A 19925-nucleotide genomic window follows, 5' to 3' on the forward strand; every position below is an offset into this window, starting at 1 on the left:
AGAAATAAATGCAGAGAGATGAAGTGGCTTGTTTACCACTCCACAGTAAATCAGGAGAAAGAAAGGCAGCCCTGAGAGTCCACGTTGAGTCCCTGGCTCTTTGCGATTGTTTACTCCTGTGCATTGGAAGGAACACTGTACCCTATCAGCATGGTAGCATTTAACCCTCATTCTGTGCCAGTGTAAATGAGGTTGCAAGGTGGAAAGTGGTGGAGAGCAAGGCCTCTGATCTACAAGGCTGAGGGCGTTCAGATGGGGAGCAGATATGATGACATAATGAAATTAAATAAAGCAAAAGAAGATTAAATTAAAACATCGGGAAAAACTCAATAATGGTAAGATTAACTGCAGTATAACCTCCTACAGGAAGCAGCAAAGGCAGAGCACTTTAATCATTTAAAACAGGACTAAACATAGTTTTCGGTAACATATTACAGCACTGGAATAAATGACTATAAGCTGGTGCAGCTACTGAAGGCTTAGCCATAGCCCTAATATTCCTAGAATGTTGTAGGTTTCTAAGGAGGGTATTGAGTTAACGCGTGAGCCATCTGAGTCCACTGTATAGACTAGTAGGTTAGGAGTGCTAACAAAGCAGGTTGCTACCTCATATGTTTAAGTCAGCATGTAGGTCTATTTATCTATCTATACATGTATGTGTCTGTGTATTTATTTATACGCGTATGTGTGTACATGTGTATATAAATATTACATCAGGATAGATTATGACAGATGTTAGAAAACAAAACAAAACATCCCTTTGCTGAATCAGCCTCAAACATGCTTTGAGTAGTTACCTGTAGTGTTGGTAAAATCGCTTTTCAGAAACAAGATACTTGAAATCTATTCTATTGCAAGCCATTGGGGGCTAGGTTTGTTGCCGTTTATGGGTGTGTGTAGGGTCTTGACGGGGCATTTGTGCATAACCACAAGAATGAGCCAGACAGTGTATGACAAGTGGAAGGCTCAGGAAGCGAGAGGTGGGTGACAGTTTCTCCCTCTGCCCTTCACGGATCACACCTGTTATGAAAAGGGGACTCGAGAAGGGCAGAATGGAAGAAAAAAGTTGTTATTCTTAGAGGGAAAAATCAGTTATGTTTTGGAACTATGTATTTCCTTACAATAACTCATTCCTAGGAAGATATTTGAAAGAGGGGGCTAGGACTGACCACACCTTAGTTAAGAGTATTAGCTTCCTGGCAGTACCAGTGTTACAGTTTTTGGTTGACTAGAAGTACATGAATTTTCTCAAACTGACTATAGAACTGCAAAAAGAAAAGGCTGTCTATACCACAATTTATCAAATGTTTTCTAAAATCCAGTACTGCTCCCCCTTCTCAGGTGGATGCATGCTGTATAGCCTGTGCTGGGACCGGATAACTAAAATCGCTAACCTAGTCTACCCCCAAAATCAGTGCAACCCAGAAGCCGTTGATGAGACAACTGGAGCCCCAAGACTGTGAAAAAGCCAAATACCTCTCTGTCCATGCAAGATATTTGGCTGTGGGGTTAATTATCATCAAGTATAGATCCAGACATTATTTGGCTACTATTTACAATGGGTTGTATGTTCAGTGCTAGCAAAGAAATTCATACATAGAAAACAAAACTAAAAAATCATGGGCATACATTACAAGAAACCTCTGTCAGACTTATGAACACTTGATGCAGTTGAGTTCAGTGCTTTCTCATTCTTTGCCATTTGTGTGTACAGTATTAAAAAAGAATCCTACATTTTTTTTTTCCTTTTTAAAAATACAGAACTGGTAGTCTAGTCACACTCTTACAAGTAAGTGATAACAAAAATAGAAAGCAGATACCCATGTGGGACTAAAACTCTACTGAAGCCTGTCTTTTTTTTTTTTTTCCACAAATATGTTTTCACAGACAATAATTAGCAGACAAACACACTGTTTGCAATTGCACTGTATTGACTTAAAAGGCGGATACAAAAGTGTCTAAATAAAGAATGCCATCCAGGGTGAAATAGGTGTGTGTGTGTGTGCACGTGTGCACATGTATGTGCTGACACATGCTTGTATTTTCCTACTGTGCACTGAATCATGAAAACATGCTCTGCTCTTTGAAATGCAGTGTGGCTCTGTGGTTCTGCTGCACACTCGCACGCACACACACAGAGGAATGGAAATAGGTTTCTGTGACAGGTGGCTTCTTTGTCTAAATCTTTTCCTATAAAAGAAAAAAAATGTGAAATTTTGGTTGGTTTAAAGGTTCTGCTCCATGAAGAAAAAAAATTCACAAAATCCATTGTTTTTCACCTTTTTCAGTCATTTCCTCATGAATAAATATTATCCATTAAAAACCTTTAAAAAGGTGCTGCGATACACAGTGTTATATTTCTGTTTTCTTTATTGACTCTCTTGTTGCCATGATGATTCCTTCCCTTCAGCCTTCACAGGTAATTTCTGCCCTGTACCATGGCACAATGTACTCTCCATGCAGATTTTACTTTTAACAAAACTCTTCCTCCCTTTCCTAATCCTTCCTCAGTCCAACGCATGAATGCAAGTCTGAAGAAAGCTGCCTCGTTAGGTCTCCATTGCTAATTCGATGACAAAATGTCAGGTTCGTCCATCCAGGCACAATTTGCAGCAAGAAGGGAACATGGAGGTGTGGAGGGAGAGGGGCACTGGTCTTCCAGCCTCCTTCTGTGCATGAGACATCTTACAAGGCAGAGACCTTGACTATGTTGCTCGTGGTGGTGGTAGAAATGTTCGTGGAGTGGCCCGGGCTGCTGGGTGGAGGTCTGCTCTCACCTTCTGGCGTGAGCGCCGGCGGCGTGGGGATGCTGATGATGGCTGTCGTTATCTGGGCAGCTTTGCAGTTCGGTCGTAGCCCATCATCTGATTTCATGTTGAGACTGGAACGACTGGAAAACAGAGTTAGTGGTGTGGCTTTTTTTAAAAGCAGACAGTAGAAAGGGTAGGAATGGGGTTTGTTCTTAAGTAGTGTCTTACTCCTCTGAACTAAAGGCACCGAAATACTCAGAAGAATCCACCTAAATGCTCCCCCCAGTTCCTGCAATGCACCGTTCATTTCTACCCAGTTCACAGTGCAGGTTTTAAATATTCCTCGTGGTTAGTCTATAGATTTTCACAGGGCAAATTGTTCCACGTTTCCACTTCATTCCTGCATAATTCTAGTGTAATTAAGAGGGTATCTAAATACACCATACTGTGTACTCCGTCTTTTTAGAGCACAGGTAGTTCTTTCTGAGAAAGAGATGTTGTTTTCCTTGCATTTCGAATGCCTCTTTCAAATTCACTGTCCCTTGATCTTTTCTATTTTTTTCATCTCTGCAGTAGTTTCAAGGATCTGGCAGCTGGGAGCATTCTTATTAGATCTGCATCAATTGCATCCTATAATTAATTACAGAGTGAAAATGATAGGTTGATTTCTGTGCATCTGCACAGCTACAGGAGTCTGCTATTACCAGCCCAACATGTTCATTTTAAACACAAGGCCTGTCCTTTTAAAATATAAAGCTCCCAGTTGGAAAGCTACTGCTGTTGTTATCTCAGAGTGACTCACCAAGAGGATGTTTTGTGATCTCTCAAGCATCCCAAGAACACCACAGAACCCATTCTGCTCCCTGGTTACCTCAGTCGCAAGCTGAGACTGGGGCATTCTTGGAGCCTGGGTGGTTCTGCCACAGGCACACAGCACGCCCAGCGAGCTGCATTCCACATAAAGTACAACTGAAAAGCTTTTTTTTCTCTCTCTATTCTTTCACAGTTTGGTAAGCAAGTAACATAGCTAACAGTGTTGACATTTAAGATATCATTGCTAGCATCTGATATAGCACACACTGGAAATAGGTTCATGTTCCCCTGAATTACTGTTTCAGGTGCTGGTTTAAACTACTGTCATCTTGAAACTGCAACAGCCTGAGACTTGTTTTGTGCTTATTCATTCATAATTCATCCTCTGAAATGCTGTTCTGACTTCTTCCTGGCACAAAGTAGCTGCTTTGCTGCCCTAAAGGCTGTTTTGTTTCAGTTTCCAGATCCCTTTGATAGGAGTGGGGAGGAGAAAAATGGTAGGTTCAGAAACAGCCCAGTGCTCAAGAAGCTTAATAGGCTGAGGAGGATTTAGAAAGTCATTTAATAACTGCAAGAAATACACAGCAAGGAAAGGATTTTTCAGTAAGTTTTGTGTGAAATGATGCTATCTCAAAATTTTCTATCAGAACAGTAATGTGTTACTGACGTCTCTCTAGGTGAAAGCTGTGAAGACACCATCGTGAAATTTCTCCTGGTTTGTTTCTCAGTGCTGCTTGTTGCTCACAGCTGTAATTCAGACTCGTATAATAAAAAACAGTGAGCTGAGTGTCACCGGTGGACCAGGGCAGTGTGTACAGCTCTCTGCCAGCTTTGTCTGGCAGCCTGTGATCAGCTGGCTGTCGCTGCCTGCTCCCATTAAGGGCTTGGAAGCACTGGGCTATCTGGGCTATATCCTTTTTCTATGTCCTGCCTGGTCAGAGAAGAGCTGCACTAGAGTCGAGCTTCCACCTGGTTCTCCCCCAGAACAGTTACAGAGAACAGCTAGGAGCAACTTTCCTCGGGTTGTCATTAGAGGGAGGAAAACAACGATGCTCTGAGCTCTAGACCCTTCTCCTTGGCTGCCAAATAGGCCTCTAAGAAGCTGCATCAAACATTGAGTTGGATGACGTACTGCAGGGCTTTGCATGCAGTAGTTAGCAGCGAGAGCCTACTTACTGTACCTGGTTGTGAGTGAGGGCTGCTCGCTGCACTGGATGTGGATGGTGCTGAGCTCCTGCATGCTACGGAGGCGAGTGGCTGGCACACTGGAGTTGGGAAGGTGAGTGGTCTTCTTGTTACGGCGAGAACAGCAAGAGGTGGTCAACCCGTGGTGACTCGACAAGGAGGGGCTCCGAGAAGACGGGTAGTTCTGCATCGAGCTCTCCATGCAGTTCTGCTCGAACAGCTGCTCATCAATGAACTCGTGGTTCTGGCAGGGAAAAGAAGAGTGCCGTTACTCCCTGGTAGCAGTACCGGCCGTGACCCAGCAGCAGGTTGTTTTCAGCACCACCTCGTGCTAGGCTGGTGGGCTGTGTCAGTACCTCGTCTGTGTAAGGTGCTTTGTGCCTGAAAATATTTGTACTAGGCAGATCTTAAGAAGTCACTCTGCCCTTCTGCTCTCTGCAACCAGGAGATTTTGCTGTCCCACATCCATAGGGGAATAAGAGAAACTGTTGCAGTGACAGAAGCATGGTATAGTCTGTTAATACTGCTCTATTTACGTAGCTGGAGCTGGTTAATATAGTGTCTGATTTTCCTCTCATTTTTGTGTCTGAATTCTGGAAGTGGCTTCAAAGTCTCTGCAATGCCACGTGGTTACTAAACCCCAGAGAGGAGGAGTTTCAGGAACTTTTCTATTTGTTCCTGGGGACAGGGTTGTGTTGTGTTTGGAGGACCTTCTGGACCTTTCATGGACTTGCAGGATGTTGCTTGTACTGGCTATTGGGTGCAGAACATACCTGCATTTCACTGGGTGCTTCTATTAACTGAACGGAAATAAACGTGGCAGCTGAGAGTGGGAAGCGGGTAGGGGAAGGAAATTCAGAAAGCTGTAAGGAGTTTTTGTGCTAAGGAACAAGAAATCCTGAAAGAAAGAACTCTTACGCACATACATGAACACCCAAATAATTCTAGTGTACATACTTATCCAGCCCCTGTCAGCATCAGAAAGGATGCGAAACAAAAGCAACTATGGTGAAGGCAGCCATCAGTTTTCACTGGAACAACTCACAACTCTCAAAGGAAACGAGCACTGGGTAGCAAAAAGAGGCACGTGCACAAACTCCCAAGGACAAGACCAGGAACGAGAAAGGAAGCAAACACTCTCCAGACACATCACAGAGATCATAGAGAAAGCAAATTGAATTAAAAAGGAAATACCTTGATGGTGGAAGTTCGTACAGATAACAGGGGATCATCCACAAGATAGGACAATCCCTACGGACAACATGCCAACAAAAGATAAAAACACAATTGATTGTCCATTCCGGCATTCAGAAATTTAGTCCCAGCATTGCATCTCTTGTCTCAGCATTCCGGCCGGCTCACTCAAGTTTGAATGGGCAACCAGACCTTCTCTTTTCCAAACCTTGCTTGAATCAGACCCGTTTGTTCATTCCTTCTCACCCTTGAGCTTTTTCTTGAAAATAGAACAAGGCTGGTTACAACTTTATTGCTTTGATCTTTTGAGAGCCACAGGCAAAGGAAAACACGGTTTCGGCTGCTGATTCACAAGTAATGAATTGGAATTGCATTGCCATTGGGTCACCAATGGATGTGAGTTTTGGTTATGGTCTGTGAGAACATAGAGGAAAGGTTTGGGTTGAAGGACTGGATTCAACGCACTCAGCATTTGGAGAAAGTGTGGCATGTGAATGTCCATATTCAATGCGGGAGTCAGGAGGAGTGGAAGAGCTCCTCTTCTTTGAACAAACTCCATCTGTTGTGTTAATATGACAAAGTAGCCTTTATTATGGCAGCCACACGTACTTTAGAGTCACTTTGTCATTTTATACACCAGATTTCTGAGCCATTCACAGCCATTCAATTATAAGACTGTATGCTCATGGCGACTGCAGGTACCGTGGCAATAAATAAAGGCACTTTTGGAATCTTTCTGCCTAGTTTGAGGAAAGGTGAATTGCCCATTGAAACAAGTGTGCAGCCATGGTACGTTCCTCATTCCATTCCTGCAACTTCATCACAAAATGACTCTGCAGTGTTTAAAAATTCTTTTTTTTTTTTTTACAATCTAAGGTTTTTGGGGGAGAAATGCCGCATAGTATTTTATGAGTTTCTTTGAAGCTTTAGAATTACAGCACAGGCTGATTGAACAATTTGGATTGGTAACTTGAGACCAGAATCCAACCTAGCTGTGTGATTTAATAAAAAAATCCATGGTAATAACTGGCTGAAATATGTGGGGGAAAAAGCATTAAATACGGTGCAGATTCTCCCTCTAGGTTTTCATTCAATTCCGAGTATCATTGTTATTGCCAGCCGTTGCTGAAAAAAGCAATGTTTGAAACGTTTTCAGCCACTGAGATTCACTGAGCAGGGTTGCGTGCTGGAGGCAGCGTGGCTTTGTTAATGTGGCAAGCCAATACATCCACAAATTAGGACTGGCTTTGTTACTTCCAGCACCCTAGCTGGCCTGTTGGTAATGGAGTGACTCACGTGGCTCCCAGAGATGCCCACGGTGCGGAGGTCAAAGCACCTATCAGCTTTTACAAGGTTGGGGCCTTACAAGAGCAGACCCTGGAGGCAGGGCTGCCAGCTTTTGTTTGCCTCAGCCAGTTTGGTAAAGTTTTCAAATGGAAGTATTCATGTGAAATATGGGTCACGGCAGTAAAGCTTTTACGCATGAAGTTCTAAACCGAAGAGTCAGATTGTGAAATATCTGCTTGTTATGTAACATCCAAAACTGCTAGAGACAAAGGCAAGATGAGTCTTATAAAATGGATTCAATAGTCATTGATACAGGAAGAATCAGTTCACTGTCCTTAGAAAGGTGACCTTCTTAGCTCATTGTGATAAAGCAGCTGTGCTCACAGGTCACTGTAATTAACCAGTCTTCTTCTTCCAGTGTATCGCTGAAGCCTAAGTGATGTTATTCCAGCATAAGCCAAACTATGGAAGTGAAGGTGATTTGTCTAAAAGAAAGCTCTTGCAAGTCAGAAATCAAAAGTACATTTGATGATGGATGCAGATAGAAAAAGTCATGAATATTTCAAATGTTAACCTCTCTTCATTCTTTCTAGAATGAATCATGGTATAGATAATATGTTCCTTTACTGCATAACCTTTTATATAAACCTGGAAGTAAAACATACGTATCAGATAAATATCTGAAATGTTCCAAGAGACTTCTGCGTACAGAGTAACTTAATAACGAAAAAATAAAATTCTTACACCAACACCTTGCACGACACAAACAGAAAAGTCATTGTCAGAGAAACTGCTTGGCTGGCTCTGAGATAAATTACCGTGTCTTGCGACCAGAAAAGATACGTGCAACCTTTAAACCCACTAAGAGAGTTCATCTGCTCTGCTCCATAAAAAGGGCTAAAGGTTGATTTTTCCAGCCTGGTCCCCGGTTGGCACAGACCAAGTTGGGGTTTGTACTCGCTGACAGCAGCTTCTTCCTCTTAAGACAGCAGAAGTGTCCAGTGGTACTGAGTGGCACAAGCAACGAGTACATACAAAGTGGGACTGACAGCACAAGACAAACGCAGTTTGTTTCTCTTTCAGAAGCACTGAAAAACTTAAACTCAGTATGCAGCTGGTCTATAGGATCTCCCTAACCCCTTGCTGAAAAGTTATTTGTATTCCAGTGAACTGAGCAACCTGCTATTGACTTTGTACTGGTGTAAGTGACTGGAGTAGCAGACGATCACACCCCTATCCCTTTGTACAGTGATTTTTTTAATTTTTTTTTTTAAAGACTAGATGAAATTGAAATACATTTATTCCATTGCAGGGTATTCTGGGGGAACGGGGGTGTCAGTCTGATCTGGCACAGCTTGGAGGTCCACCTGGGATGTGTGCCCACCCAAGTGGCAGTTCAGAGCATACTATGTGCACAACTTGTCCTTATGAAGCCTGGGACAGGCACAAAGACTTAGTAAGATGTAGAAAGGGTTGTGTTGCTACTTACGGTTGTTTTTTCCAGGCAGTGCAGCAGGTGGTGATGTTGGCTTTCAATTAAGGAGGTGCCTTTAGTCATATGCTGTTCATCTTCGGTGGATCCCTAGAGTCAGAAAAAGGGGAGGGAGGAACAAAAAACCCAAACCAGGTGTAAAACCATGAAAACAAACAACCAGCAGCTTTCACAGGGATAAAGATGATAATTTCAGCATTGTCATCTCTCAGGTTTTTCTCATGAATCTCATGAGAGTAAATCTTCTTTTTTTTATTTCCTTAATGATTTGGCTAGTAAACTCAGGTGCGAAAACGAGCTTTGATTCAAAACCAGTGTGTTTCTAGCCATTTTGTAGCTGTGGAGGAAACACTGCTGTTGTGTGGTGGAAAGGCTCTGGAACCAGAAGGTAAATAAAAAAAAAACCTCTGCTGTTTTATTTTTCCTAAAGCTGTTAAGACTTTTAAACTTGTCGCGACCTTTGAATGCCAACAGATGTGCCTTGAACTCTGCTGTCTCTCAGGAGACAAAGCATGTGCTGCCTTAGTTCTGCTGAGCTGCTGGCTCTGCTGGCACTGGCGTGTGTTGTGCTGGGACCTCCCGAGGCACAGTTCAGCGCCAGGTCAGAAAGTGTGAACGTGGGCTTGGTGTGTCAGACTTTGTAATGCTGCTCCTGGAGGCAGGACTCCTAGGTCTGTCTCTTCTCTATGTGAACATGGCCAACTGTTCTCCACACAGCAGTGGTGAAGGGTTTATGTCTATGTGAAACGCAGCAGCAGTTCCCTAGGAGGAGGGTCCGTCTCCGTTAGGTTCTCATTGAGCTGGGGCTTTCTCTCTGTAGAATGGGGTCCTGTGTTTGATGTCTCATTAACACGGTGCCCAGGAGCGCAGCAAACTGAGAGGGAACCCCCTGTGCATCACCTAGCACAAAATCCAAACAAGGCAAGCCTGCCCAAAGAGCTTCTGATCCAGATATTTGACTGGCTGTGCAGCAGGACCTGTGCAGTGAGGGACCGGCTTTCCCCCACTTCCCTGCGTGTTCAAATGGCTTAAATGTGGCTAACAAATTTGTGAGCTAATCCAGAGAGCGGGGTGTGTTCAGAGTCAAACAGGCAGATAGTATCTTTGGGGAAGGGATTGGGTACAAGTGAGAGTATTTATGTCAAAAACATGTTAAAAGGAGTGGTCCCTCCTAGGTAGGTGTGGGAAGAGCTGGGTTGGGTAAAGCTGCTTTTGGCATAGCGATTTGAGGAGTCAGCAAGACTTATTGGGGCACTCCTGTTGGTTTATTTATTTAGCTCATGCAGAAGGCCTGGCACAGAGCACTCATAAGGGTAGCAATAGGCCACCTTAGTCACCCTGAGCAGGGGGAGGGCACACAGCGCTCTGTGCTTCTGATCTCCGTGCTGCATCAGTGACTCAGGTGCTTGCGTTCCCCAAACTGCAGCATCTGTCACTTATGCTGGGATCTGGTGATCAGATACACCTCAGAAATGGAAGGAAAAGCAGTAATAGAGGTTTTTTAGAGAGTTTTTGGGATATTTAAGAGCCAGGGTTATTTTTCTCACTCTCTCTGTTCCGCAGTGGGAGGTTTAAAATCTGGGTTGTTTAGGACGTTTTTTCACTGCTCCTGTTTAAGGTCCTTGATCTTAAAATTCATTGCGGTTCCGTGACACATTAATCTGTGCATGTCTTTGGTAGCTAGCATTTCCAAAGACAATTACATGCATTAAAATGGCAATTAGGCATTGTGCAATGTTTCCCTGTGCTCCGTAGTAAAGGGTGCCTGGTGTCTTCTGTAATGCCTAAATCTGAATGTCAAAACTGGGTGTGCATGGCTTGAGTCTCTGCTTAGCCACAAACCAGCAGGATCTGACTGGTCAGGACAGAAAGTGGGTGGGATGGGAGATGCAGCAGAACCTCTTGGCAGAAGTGCCAAGACTTTGTTTGTTGCTCTAAAGGGGGTCAAATTCAGCTGTGCTTAAGGCGTTGCTTTTAGATACACCCATGTGGCACAATGATTCACTGCAAATGTGCCACTTCCTGGATGGCTGTGCAATCCTTAAGGCATAACTCTGTCTCTGACAGATGCCAAAACATCGCTGAATTGGTACACTTAGAAAGCTGACTTTCTGTACGCAGAATTAATAGATTCCTCTGGGAATGCTTCTTAAGCAGGTTATGGATTTTTTGTTGCTTTTGTTTTGGAAGGTTGAGCATTCCCAGAGGTATTTTTAAGAGTAGCCTAAAAAAAATAATCAGTTCCATTCTTCTTTTTAACAATCCTCCTGGTGAACTAACAGAGCAAGCAGATCCTGTTTCTACCCTACTGAGATTACTGACTCTGGTGAAGTCTGTGTTGGAATATTTCCCAAGGAGGTCCCTGCAAGCCTTAAAGCAAATATAAGACTGCACTAAAATGCTCTGGAAAAGGAGGGAGGAAGAACAGATATTGCAAAAAGTATCTTTATGAGAGGATTTGCTTGAGACAGAGACAAAGCTTCCCTACTTCTGGCAGAAGACCGAAGCCAAATGTCACATTTTGGCAGCATGATTCAGTCTCTTTCTCTGCCTTCCATTACAAGGCAAATGTTGCCACTGATGGAAATGGATCAAGGGATGGCAGTGACCAGGAATAAAGTGTAGCATCAGTGAGTATGATTCCTACCTTATCTTTTCACCTTTTTTCTTCAGCCAGATAGGTGTTTTCAGAACAAGAAGGCATGCAGCCTTTCAGAACATCCTAGCATGCAAATTAAGAGAGATCTGCAGGCACTGCACCTTGAACAGGAGAGTACCAACGCTGCACAAATGATTAGCATTTTGATAGTGCTGCTGAGGACTGTGTACCTACAGAGATTGCATTAGTGGTACCTGTGTTACTGCAGGCAAACAAAATCTGTGTCTTCATTAGAAAGTCTGGCTGTAAGGAAAAAAATGGTGGGGGGAGGACGGGGGCTGGCTTGCTGTTTGAGCTGGGTGCCAGTTTTGCAGGGTTTGATGCCAGCTCCCATTCAGTTTGTTCCTGGAAGGCGTTTGCTGAGCTGTTGGTTGCTTCGAGGGAGACTTAAACACACTGTGGCATTGGTTCTGAAGTCCAAAATGTTTCCACTACAGAGGTGTCCTGTACTTAGTGCTTCAGCGCACGAAATTGGACGTTGGTGAACTGAGACGAGCTGGTTCAGTGGTTAGACTGTCCCTCGCCGTGAGAATGGCTATAATGCTTATCTATGGCTAAGCAGATTCTGCTTGTGAAAAGGGACAGGACCTCACAACCTACTGTTCCTAGGATATATGCTGCCTAGCATTTTAGCTAAAAGGGAATTTCGGCTAGCTGTACAAGGAGATTACCACTAAGAGGATATGTAGGCTGCTGCCATGGGAAGAAGCTCACCATCTCTTGAGTGCTTGTGACATAAAGCCCACTAAAAAGCTCTCTAAATGAGAAGAAAAAGCTCTGAGTACTTGGTGTGTAGATGGCAAATGCAAAATGCTACAAATCCACGTCTCTAAAGTCTGTGTTCTTGCTAGGAACAGAACTTCTTCCTGCTGCTGTCCTTGGATCAATCCTTTCCTTCATGTGTTCTTTACTCTGATGCAGGGCTACAGGCTGAAGACATGCTGTTCCCTCGAAAGACGCCGTTAGTGTGTTCGTTCTGGTGCTAATGAAAGGAAATTCTGGCACATGTTCCGGAATCTTGAGCAGCCCTTCTCTCCCCGTTTATTAGTCTGACTGCAGCGTCGGAGCTGGGGGATGTTCTGGAGCAGATTTTTTTTTTTTTTTTCCCCCCTCAGTTAAGCCCTCAGGGTGTCAGACTGATGGGCAATCTGCTGGATGCTTGTAAAACAATTATACATTGATCACAGTACTGTGTGATTGCTAATGATGAAACTGATAATATCTCATCATGGCCACATCATAATTGCACTTGGAATTGCTGCTGGGTACCAAAGAAGCCCAATGGCAATCTGGCCACGTGAAGTCCGTTCAAGTTAGCATGAGTCCTGGGCAAGGTATCAAAACGGGATGTGCACCTGACCAATGAAGCAGTTTGATACTAATTTGACTGAGGGATGTACACAGTATGTGGATAATACTTTTTTCCCTACTATAGCAACTGTACAAGTCACATTCCTTCCTTCACTTTTTTTTTTCCAGCCTAAAAATTTGGCTGGCTAGACTGTGCTGTCATTCACATCTTGTACTCTCTTAAGAATAGTTTGTTCTGCTGCCATAAAATGAAAGGACACAAAATCTTGCCTTGTGGAATTTAAGTGGTTGTGTATACCTTTCTGACAAGGGGTGCCCTGCAGATCTGTAGTGATTTATTGCCCCTGTCCCTGGGTGGAGAGATGTCTTGGTTCTTGATTCAGGAGCTAGGGTAGCCACAGATCATTTCCTGGCAGTGGTGCAGATACCAGCCATGGCTTTGGCAGGTGTCTTGTTCTAGTCCATGATATTCCTGTGTGGCACAGGCAGATGGCAGTTCTGTCTGCCTTCCCCTTAGCCTTTGATTTTGGCTGTTTCATCTGGAAGTTCCGTGGGGTGGGGATATTTTCTTACTGTGTAATGATAAAAATGTATATAACATTTGGTGCTTTCCCAAGCAGAGTTCATGGATCTTACTGGGCTGTGGGGAAGTTGTGTTAACGTTTAGAGCTGTAGGCCCACCAGAAAGCAATTTGCACCCAGGAAAGCTTGGGAAGGCCTGCTCTAGGCACTAATCTATATCTAACTTTTTAACGGGTAGGAGAAATCCTTTAGAGACTCTTCAGAAATGTTTTTGTTATCTTTTCTGTGTGTGCAACAGCTTGCTAGCCAACAAAAAGACCCTTCTTCCAATTATTTTTTGGGCAGGTGCCAGAAAATGAACCCATTCAGCCAAATATTTCTCTCAACCTCGTACATTTTGGATTTAAGCATTGGTGTGTCAGCTGCTCTCCTGTGAGCGCTCTTGGCAGGGAGTTTTGGTTGATGAGAGATGTGAGGAGATTCATGTCGGGATGACAGGCTGGAAGATCAAGTGAAAACTGTGTCCATGCTAAGCTCCTCTGGCTTCTTTTTTTCTTTTTATAGAAATTTAAAGCAAAAGTCTAAATTATAGCCAATTTTTGGACTGTTCCTGAGTAACGACACAGTAGACTCAGCTGTGGTGGTGTCCCACTCCTGAGCCTTTCCTTGGTGGGGATTAATCTCTGGACTACCTGTGACCAGTCTTCATGGTCTCAATATTTTCTTGCTATAGAAACTTTTCTCGAGCTGCTGAAGAGCAGCATGTGGTTCAAGAACCACAGATTTTCCAAGTGTCACTGCTGTTTGTTGAGCAGGGACGTTATTTGTGTAGTTATTTGTGTAGATGATCAAACTTGCTTTGGAGGGGAGCACAGAAACTGATCCAGGCATCCTGCCTTCCCAATCCATATTTCACGTAAAGTATGTTTGAAAGCTACTCCAGTTACAAAAGACCAGACTCCCTTATCTAGGTCTGCACCGAGAAACATCCTACCTCTAAAACCAGGTGATGCACACCCTGCTTCTGGGTGCTGGACCTGCTGATCTTGGGTAGGAATGGGCTCGGGTCCTAGCGAGCAGCTTGTAACACCATGAGCTTGAAAGGGGTTTTCAGCTTTGATTTTACAAATGCAAACATCCTGGCAGGGATGTATGCCAGGGAAAATAGACAGTTGAAGGATTAGAGCCCCAAGTAGGGATGCACGAACAAGTGCAAGGCGGCTCTGGTGGCTCAATTAGGCATTCTTCGTGTCATTCTTTGCTCCCCACCTGCACGAAAGGCTGCTTTATTTGAAATGGAATCCATGAAATGTGCTAATACCTGCTCTGGTGTTGATCAGGCTTAAAGTAATAACCTGCTCTCGTTTTCACTGATTCTGCTGAGCAATCTGACGCGCTTCCATTTCTTCTTCTCATGAATAGCTAATATTAGCCTCCAGATGCCTTTCTATTAAAAATAAACCCACCACCAAACTGTCTGAAACAGGAGCTAGGGAATATTTTCCTGTCCTGTTAGGCAGATAGTCCATGTTAGGGAGAGACTTCTAAAAATAAATAACTATATGTTGAACGACTGTGGATATTTATAGCCCAGGCAGACGCTGGGTGGTCCAAAGCGGCACAGCTCCCACAGCTTCATCACACTGAGGTTTGAACAAGCTGTGAACCTGGCCTCTGCTGGAAGGCCAGATCCTTTCCCAGCTCAAGAATGAGCCCAAGGAAGTATTTTTTCCCCTGCTCCAGTCCTGCAGCTGGACTCAGCACACACAGTAGTGCAGGTACAGCCCTCCAGGGAGGCTGCTGTGCCGCAGAGCCAGTGATGCGGGTGGCAATGGGGAGGGAAGGGGAAGGAGCCCAGGGATGGGTGGGAGCAGGGAGCTGCCCAAACTCATGGATGGAGGCGTTTTGTCTGCACTCACCGTCAGCTCGAGGGCTTCGTTCAGGAGGCCGTTGCGCTTGCTGTGCAGGTAGGCGTTGGAGCTGCCCGTTTTGGCCACTCGAATCCTCGCGAGCCGGGCTTTCTGTGAAGGAGACAAATAAGCTGGATTTATACTTTGGCACACCAAGCGGTCAGGCCTGTGCTGTCTGTACCAGGACAAAGGCAATGTCAGGGTCTCACTGTACCTGAAAAAACCTGGGGATGAAACGCAGGGGGTGTGTGGGCAGGACAAGGCTGCTGGAGAGAACAGCAAGCACAGGGCTGTCTCCAGGGCCCAGATGAGCACGTAGATCTGAAGAACATAGCTGACACAGTGTTAGTGGTTTTTCCAGAGATAAGAAACAAGTTCCTGCAGCAAACACACTGACACCTGGTACCCGGTGGTGGTGGAGATGCTGCTGAGAGGCGTTCTGAGGGAGCGGAGCTGGGAGATGTTTGGTAACATGCTCACTTACCAGTCAAGTAGCAAAGATCCTTGGTTCATCAGGAAACACTAATGAAAAGTCTATGTTCCTCATCCTGAGGTAAACAAAGGCACCTTATTTGTTCCTTTTGTCCTCTGCGCTGGCAACGTTAGTTCATCACCTGTGGTGTCTGACAACATAGGACTGTTTGTCCCGAAACATGCATCTCTGTGGAGAATGACAGAAGTCATTCTGCATCAACACTCTTCTCATTTTTATTTATCCCTGACCTTCTTGACATCTAGAGGAACAAGTTAAATGATAAAAAGCAGCCTGGAACAAAGCAAGCAAGAAAAACTAATAAGGCCCTCTTCTCTTTTGATCACACAGGTTTTTTAGCTTTCCAGTTAGTCTTTTCAAATGTTGCCTGCTTCTCTGTCAAGTGCTGATTTGCCTTTTTCTTTTCTCCTGTTAATTTATGACTCAAACACCATTAAAAGTAAATACATGAAATAGCTGTGGCTATTAAAAATAATTACATTGTGCTGTATCTTAAAATGCTGCATAATCTTTTAAATAACATGGAACTCGTGATTTTCCTTTCTAATTAGAGGTGCTAATGGGTATACACTGTATGAACAGTAAAGCCAAGAGGCAAATATCTGCAGTGGGTCCAGAGAGTGTAATAATTCTAGGAGCTCTATTACTGCACATGCATGAGTGACTCTGGCCCTCAATATTTGAAAGATTTGTTTAACCTTAAAGAGCTTCCGCTTAAACAGGCAATTTCTTAGAAAACAACACGCACAGGATGGTGCTTTGCAGCTTTAATTAGGAGTCACAGACTATGAACAGCCTGAAAAATAGGCATGCTTTTTGGCACCCCAAAATGGGGGCATCCAAAATTGAATTTCTTTTCTAGATTTCACCTAGATTTCATTGTCCCATTTTAATGTTAATACTCCAAGTATATGAGCGTGAAATCTGATGAAAATTACTCTATACTGAAGATGCAACAAGAATATGAAACTTGATCTTCATTTTTTCTGAGGTCTTTGCAAACTTCTTTAGGACCTAAATAGGGACTGGTCTCAGACTGGAACCCAGAGCAAAAAAAAATCAGACTAGAAGCTAGGAGTTGCAGGTAACAGCCAAGTCTCAGCCTGTGCTCCATGATGTTTACTGACACTGGTGTAACTCCTGAGTGAACCTGCAGATGACTTAGGGGAGGGAGTGGGGATAAGGTATCAAAGACTGGTCCTTTTCTTAATTACATGGTACTTTCTCCCTGTTAGTTACATTGTCATGTGTGTCTGTTGCTATCCACAGTGATCTTCTCTCTTCTGTAATCAGGGCTGGATGGTGCTCCAGTGAGGCTCTGGCAACCACAGAAGACTTTTTCCTTCCTGTTCCTTTCTGTGCCTGACAGAACATCAGCTCCTTTTGCTGCAGGAAGTGTGCGAGTCCCTCAACCTACCCACCTCACATACAGCAGGAAAAGTTCAGTTGCTATCATCATCGGTTCAGTCAATTGTTAAAGTGGATTCAGTCTTAGGCTCTTGTAATGAACATTATTCCCTTTGCCTTCAGGCTAGCAGGAGATCAAATATTAATAGCTGTACTCCACATGGACTGGAGATGGTTCGTTTCTGAGGTCTGTTCTCTTTTCTCTTTTGAAACAGGGCCACTAGCTATCTTAATAATTAAACCCCATAGCTTTTGTAGTTTAGAACAGACGTTGTTATTTTAAAAAATGTCAGTGGGGCAGGGCAGAAATTAATCCTATTTTCCTTACACAAAAGACTGTCTAGGATAGTCACATCACCTAACTCTGTGCCCCCATCATGATTAAATTTGGTAGATATCTTGATTAAGTCAGCTAGAGAAGTTAATTAAAATAGGTGCCTAAAATTGGTTTGGCCCTCCAGATAATTTCCCAAGTTGGACTAGAAACAACTCTAAAGCTATGGTTCACGGTTTTTATGTGAAAATCTGTTTATGTGTAAATGTGCATTATTTACAAAGTATGTCTATCAAGTTGTGCGAGCTTCACAAGATGTCTAGGTAGGTGTTTTGTGTTTCTGCAGGATGCAGTGCTTTAATCACACCTGAGAGCAGCACCGCAGCTCTCCCCTGGCATTGCAGTGGAGGTTGGACACCGGTCTGGGTGACTGAGCTGAGTGGATTGTGGGTGAGAAGGGCACCTGGCAGCACACTTACAATTTGGGTTACAGACAAAGAAGGTCAAAGCTGGCTGTTTCAGCAGAGTTTTGTGTTACCTGCTGGGATCTATCAGTCTGGATGGGGCAGGCCAGCAAAGATATGCTTGGACAGATAGGGGAAGAGTAATGTGCAGGAGCCGAAGCCTTGCACTTAGGGTGCCCCTCACAGACTTTGAAGGAGCAGTGTTTTGTAGAGGACCCTACACTATGTACTGGCACATATTTAACTGTCCGAGAATTAGGCTGATGGGGTCTTCCAAATTCTGCCAGTTTGTAACGCTTGTGGGGATGCTTTTGTTATTTCAGCTCTGTTTGCATGCCTCAGTACTTCTGCTCTGCAGGACAGGAGAAAGCCAAAGACCATGGGTTTTTGACCATCTGCAGCAAATGTCTTTGGAGGGGATAGCTGTCTTCTGCATCTCATCCCACAAACGTGGCAGACTAAAGGTCATTAGGGCCAGGCCTGAGATCACTGTTACTGAATATAACCCCTGCATAGAGTGTCTAAAAAAGGAAAGAAAACGGCACACTGTGTCTGCATGTGGAGTGGTAAGAGGAGTTGCTAGGAAACCACAGGATCTCAAAATGCATATGACCTAATCTGGAAGATAATTTATATGATGAAAATAATAATACTAATGACAGCCACTTACAGGTTGGAATGATTAATTTGGTTATCTTAGTGCCCACGTGTTTCTGAGAGCAGGGTGGAAGGCAGGGCTCAATAACTTCTGGCTCCTTGCTGCTTTTTAAGAAACTGGAGACTGAATAAGCAGAATGGCAGCAGAGCCCTGCACGTGTAGAGTGCTGAGATAGGTGGTGAGGATGATGTAAGGGGCCGACAGCATCCTGGGTACCTGCATTATCCAAAGGGGCTGGCAAAGGAGAAATAGAATAGCATGCCTTCACTGTTCAGCTGCGTTGGAGAAGGGAAAGAAGCAGGAGTTGCAGGCTAGGAAAAATGCTTACCAGATGGCAGGCCCAGGAAACAGCTAATTATTATTTATTAATGATTTTCATCTAGTTCTTATGGAGATAATGTTCGCTCTTGATTTATGTGGTATCATAAACTATTAAGTTACAATCTATGACATAATTTCATATTTGCCAGACATCTTCAGCTTCCCAGATCTTCTGTGCCTTTGCTCAAGGAGATGGGCTGGAGCACGTGTATGTCAGGTACTGGATGTGTGGGTCCTGTGCCCCCTCCTACTCCCTCTTTGGGCTGAAGCTGTTATTAGCATTACTCCTCCCATCCAACTTTATCTGCTAAAACCACATGAAGAGCATTTCTGGCAGAAAATGCAGCTACATTGGATATTTAATAGTGCCTCACATTTTATCTCCCAAGCAATTAGTTTGAATCTGAGCAGTCCTGTTGGTGACTGCTGCAGTGAGTCCAGGGGTGCAGTACGTGTACACCACTAGTCTTTTACTGCTGACATGAAGCTTCTCTCAAAAGTAATCAACGGAATACTTTTGATCCGATTTTTATTTCTAGGGTACAATATCAGAGCCATTCAGTAAATGCTCTTTTTTTTCTTCTTCTTCGTGCATTTGTCTGCATCGGATGCTAGTTTGAGTTTGCACTTGAAATGATCTTGTCTTTGAATTTTATAATAAAATTAGAGTCAAAAAAAAAAAAAGAATTCAGCAAAGACTTCAATTTGTACTCCTGAGTGGTAATTCAATACACGTGTATAACTTAGAAAAGGGATGAATTCAATCTTCATCTGGTGGAAAACAGCTTAGCTCCCCTGGTCTGTTGGGGTAGTTTTCCTTTGCAAGTGGAAAACAGAAAATTCTTCTTTTAAAAAATAAAAAAAAATAATAAAAAAAATACTGTCTAGAGCAGACAAGAAATTAAATGAATCTACTGCTTGTGGAGTGCTTTCCTCAATATAATCATGCGACACTCATCTGTCCTACTTATGGCTCCGAGAAGCTGATATGCCATCTTTAACAAAGCTTGGAAACAGGCTGGACTGCCAAATTAGGACTTGGGGTTATTACATGCGTTTGAACAGTGAGCGAAATAATAGCTGTTTAAAAAGCAAATGGCCCATATAATAAGTACTGGTTGTTATTCTGCTAACCCTGGCTCCATCTGGCTATTGCAATAGGCGATGGAGTTACAGCAGAATTAG

The 19925-nt window shown here is 43.7% G+C and overlaps 1 protein-coding gene across 2 annotated transcripts in view; it reads right to left on the reverse strand.

Moving 5' to 3' along the window:
• Window positions 1-2685: 2685 nt before the first annotated feature.
• KCND3 (potassium voltage-gated channel subfamily D member 3) overlaps window positions 2686-19925 on the reverse strand; it is a gene marked incomplete at both ends in the record, with an annotated part of 104094 nt that continues 86854 nt past the window's right edge. Inside the window, 5 exons of one of the 2 annotated variants that reach the window (XM_084301708.1) lie at window positions 2686-2890; window positions 4745-4992; window positions 5943-5999; window positions 8719-8811; window positions 15133-15234. In XM_084301708.1, the coding sequence (XP_084157834.1) occupies window positions 2686-2890; window positions 4745-4992; window positions 5943-5999; window positions 8719-8811; window positions 15133-15234 (705 nt within the window). The remainder of the gene's footprint in view (window positions 2891-4744; window positions 4993-5942; window positions 6000-8718; window positions 8812-15132; window positions 15235-19925) is intronic. The other variant, XM_084301709.1, reaches the window with a different exon arrangement.

Source organism: Netta rufina, assembly GCF_964035555.1.
Source record: "Netta rufina genome assembly, chromosome: 26".
In the NCBI taxonomy this organism is placed as follows: domain Eukaryota; kingdom Metazoa; phylum Chordata; class Aves; order Anseriformes; family Anatidae; genus Netta; species Netta rufina.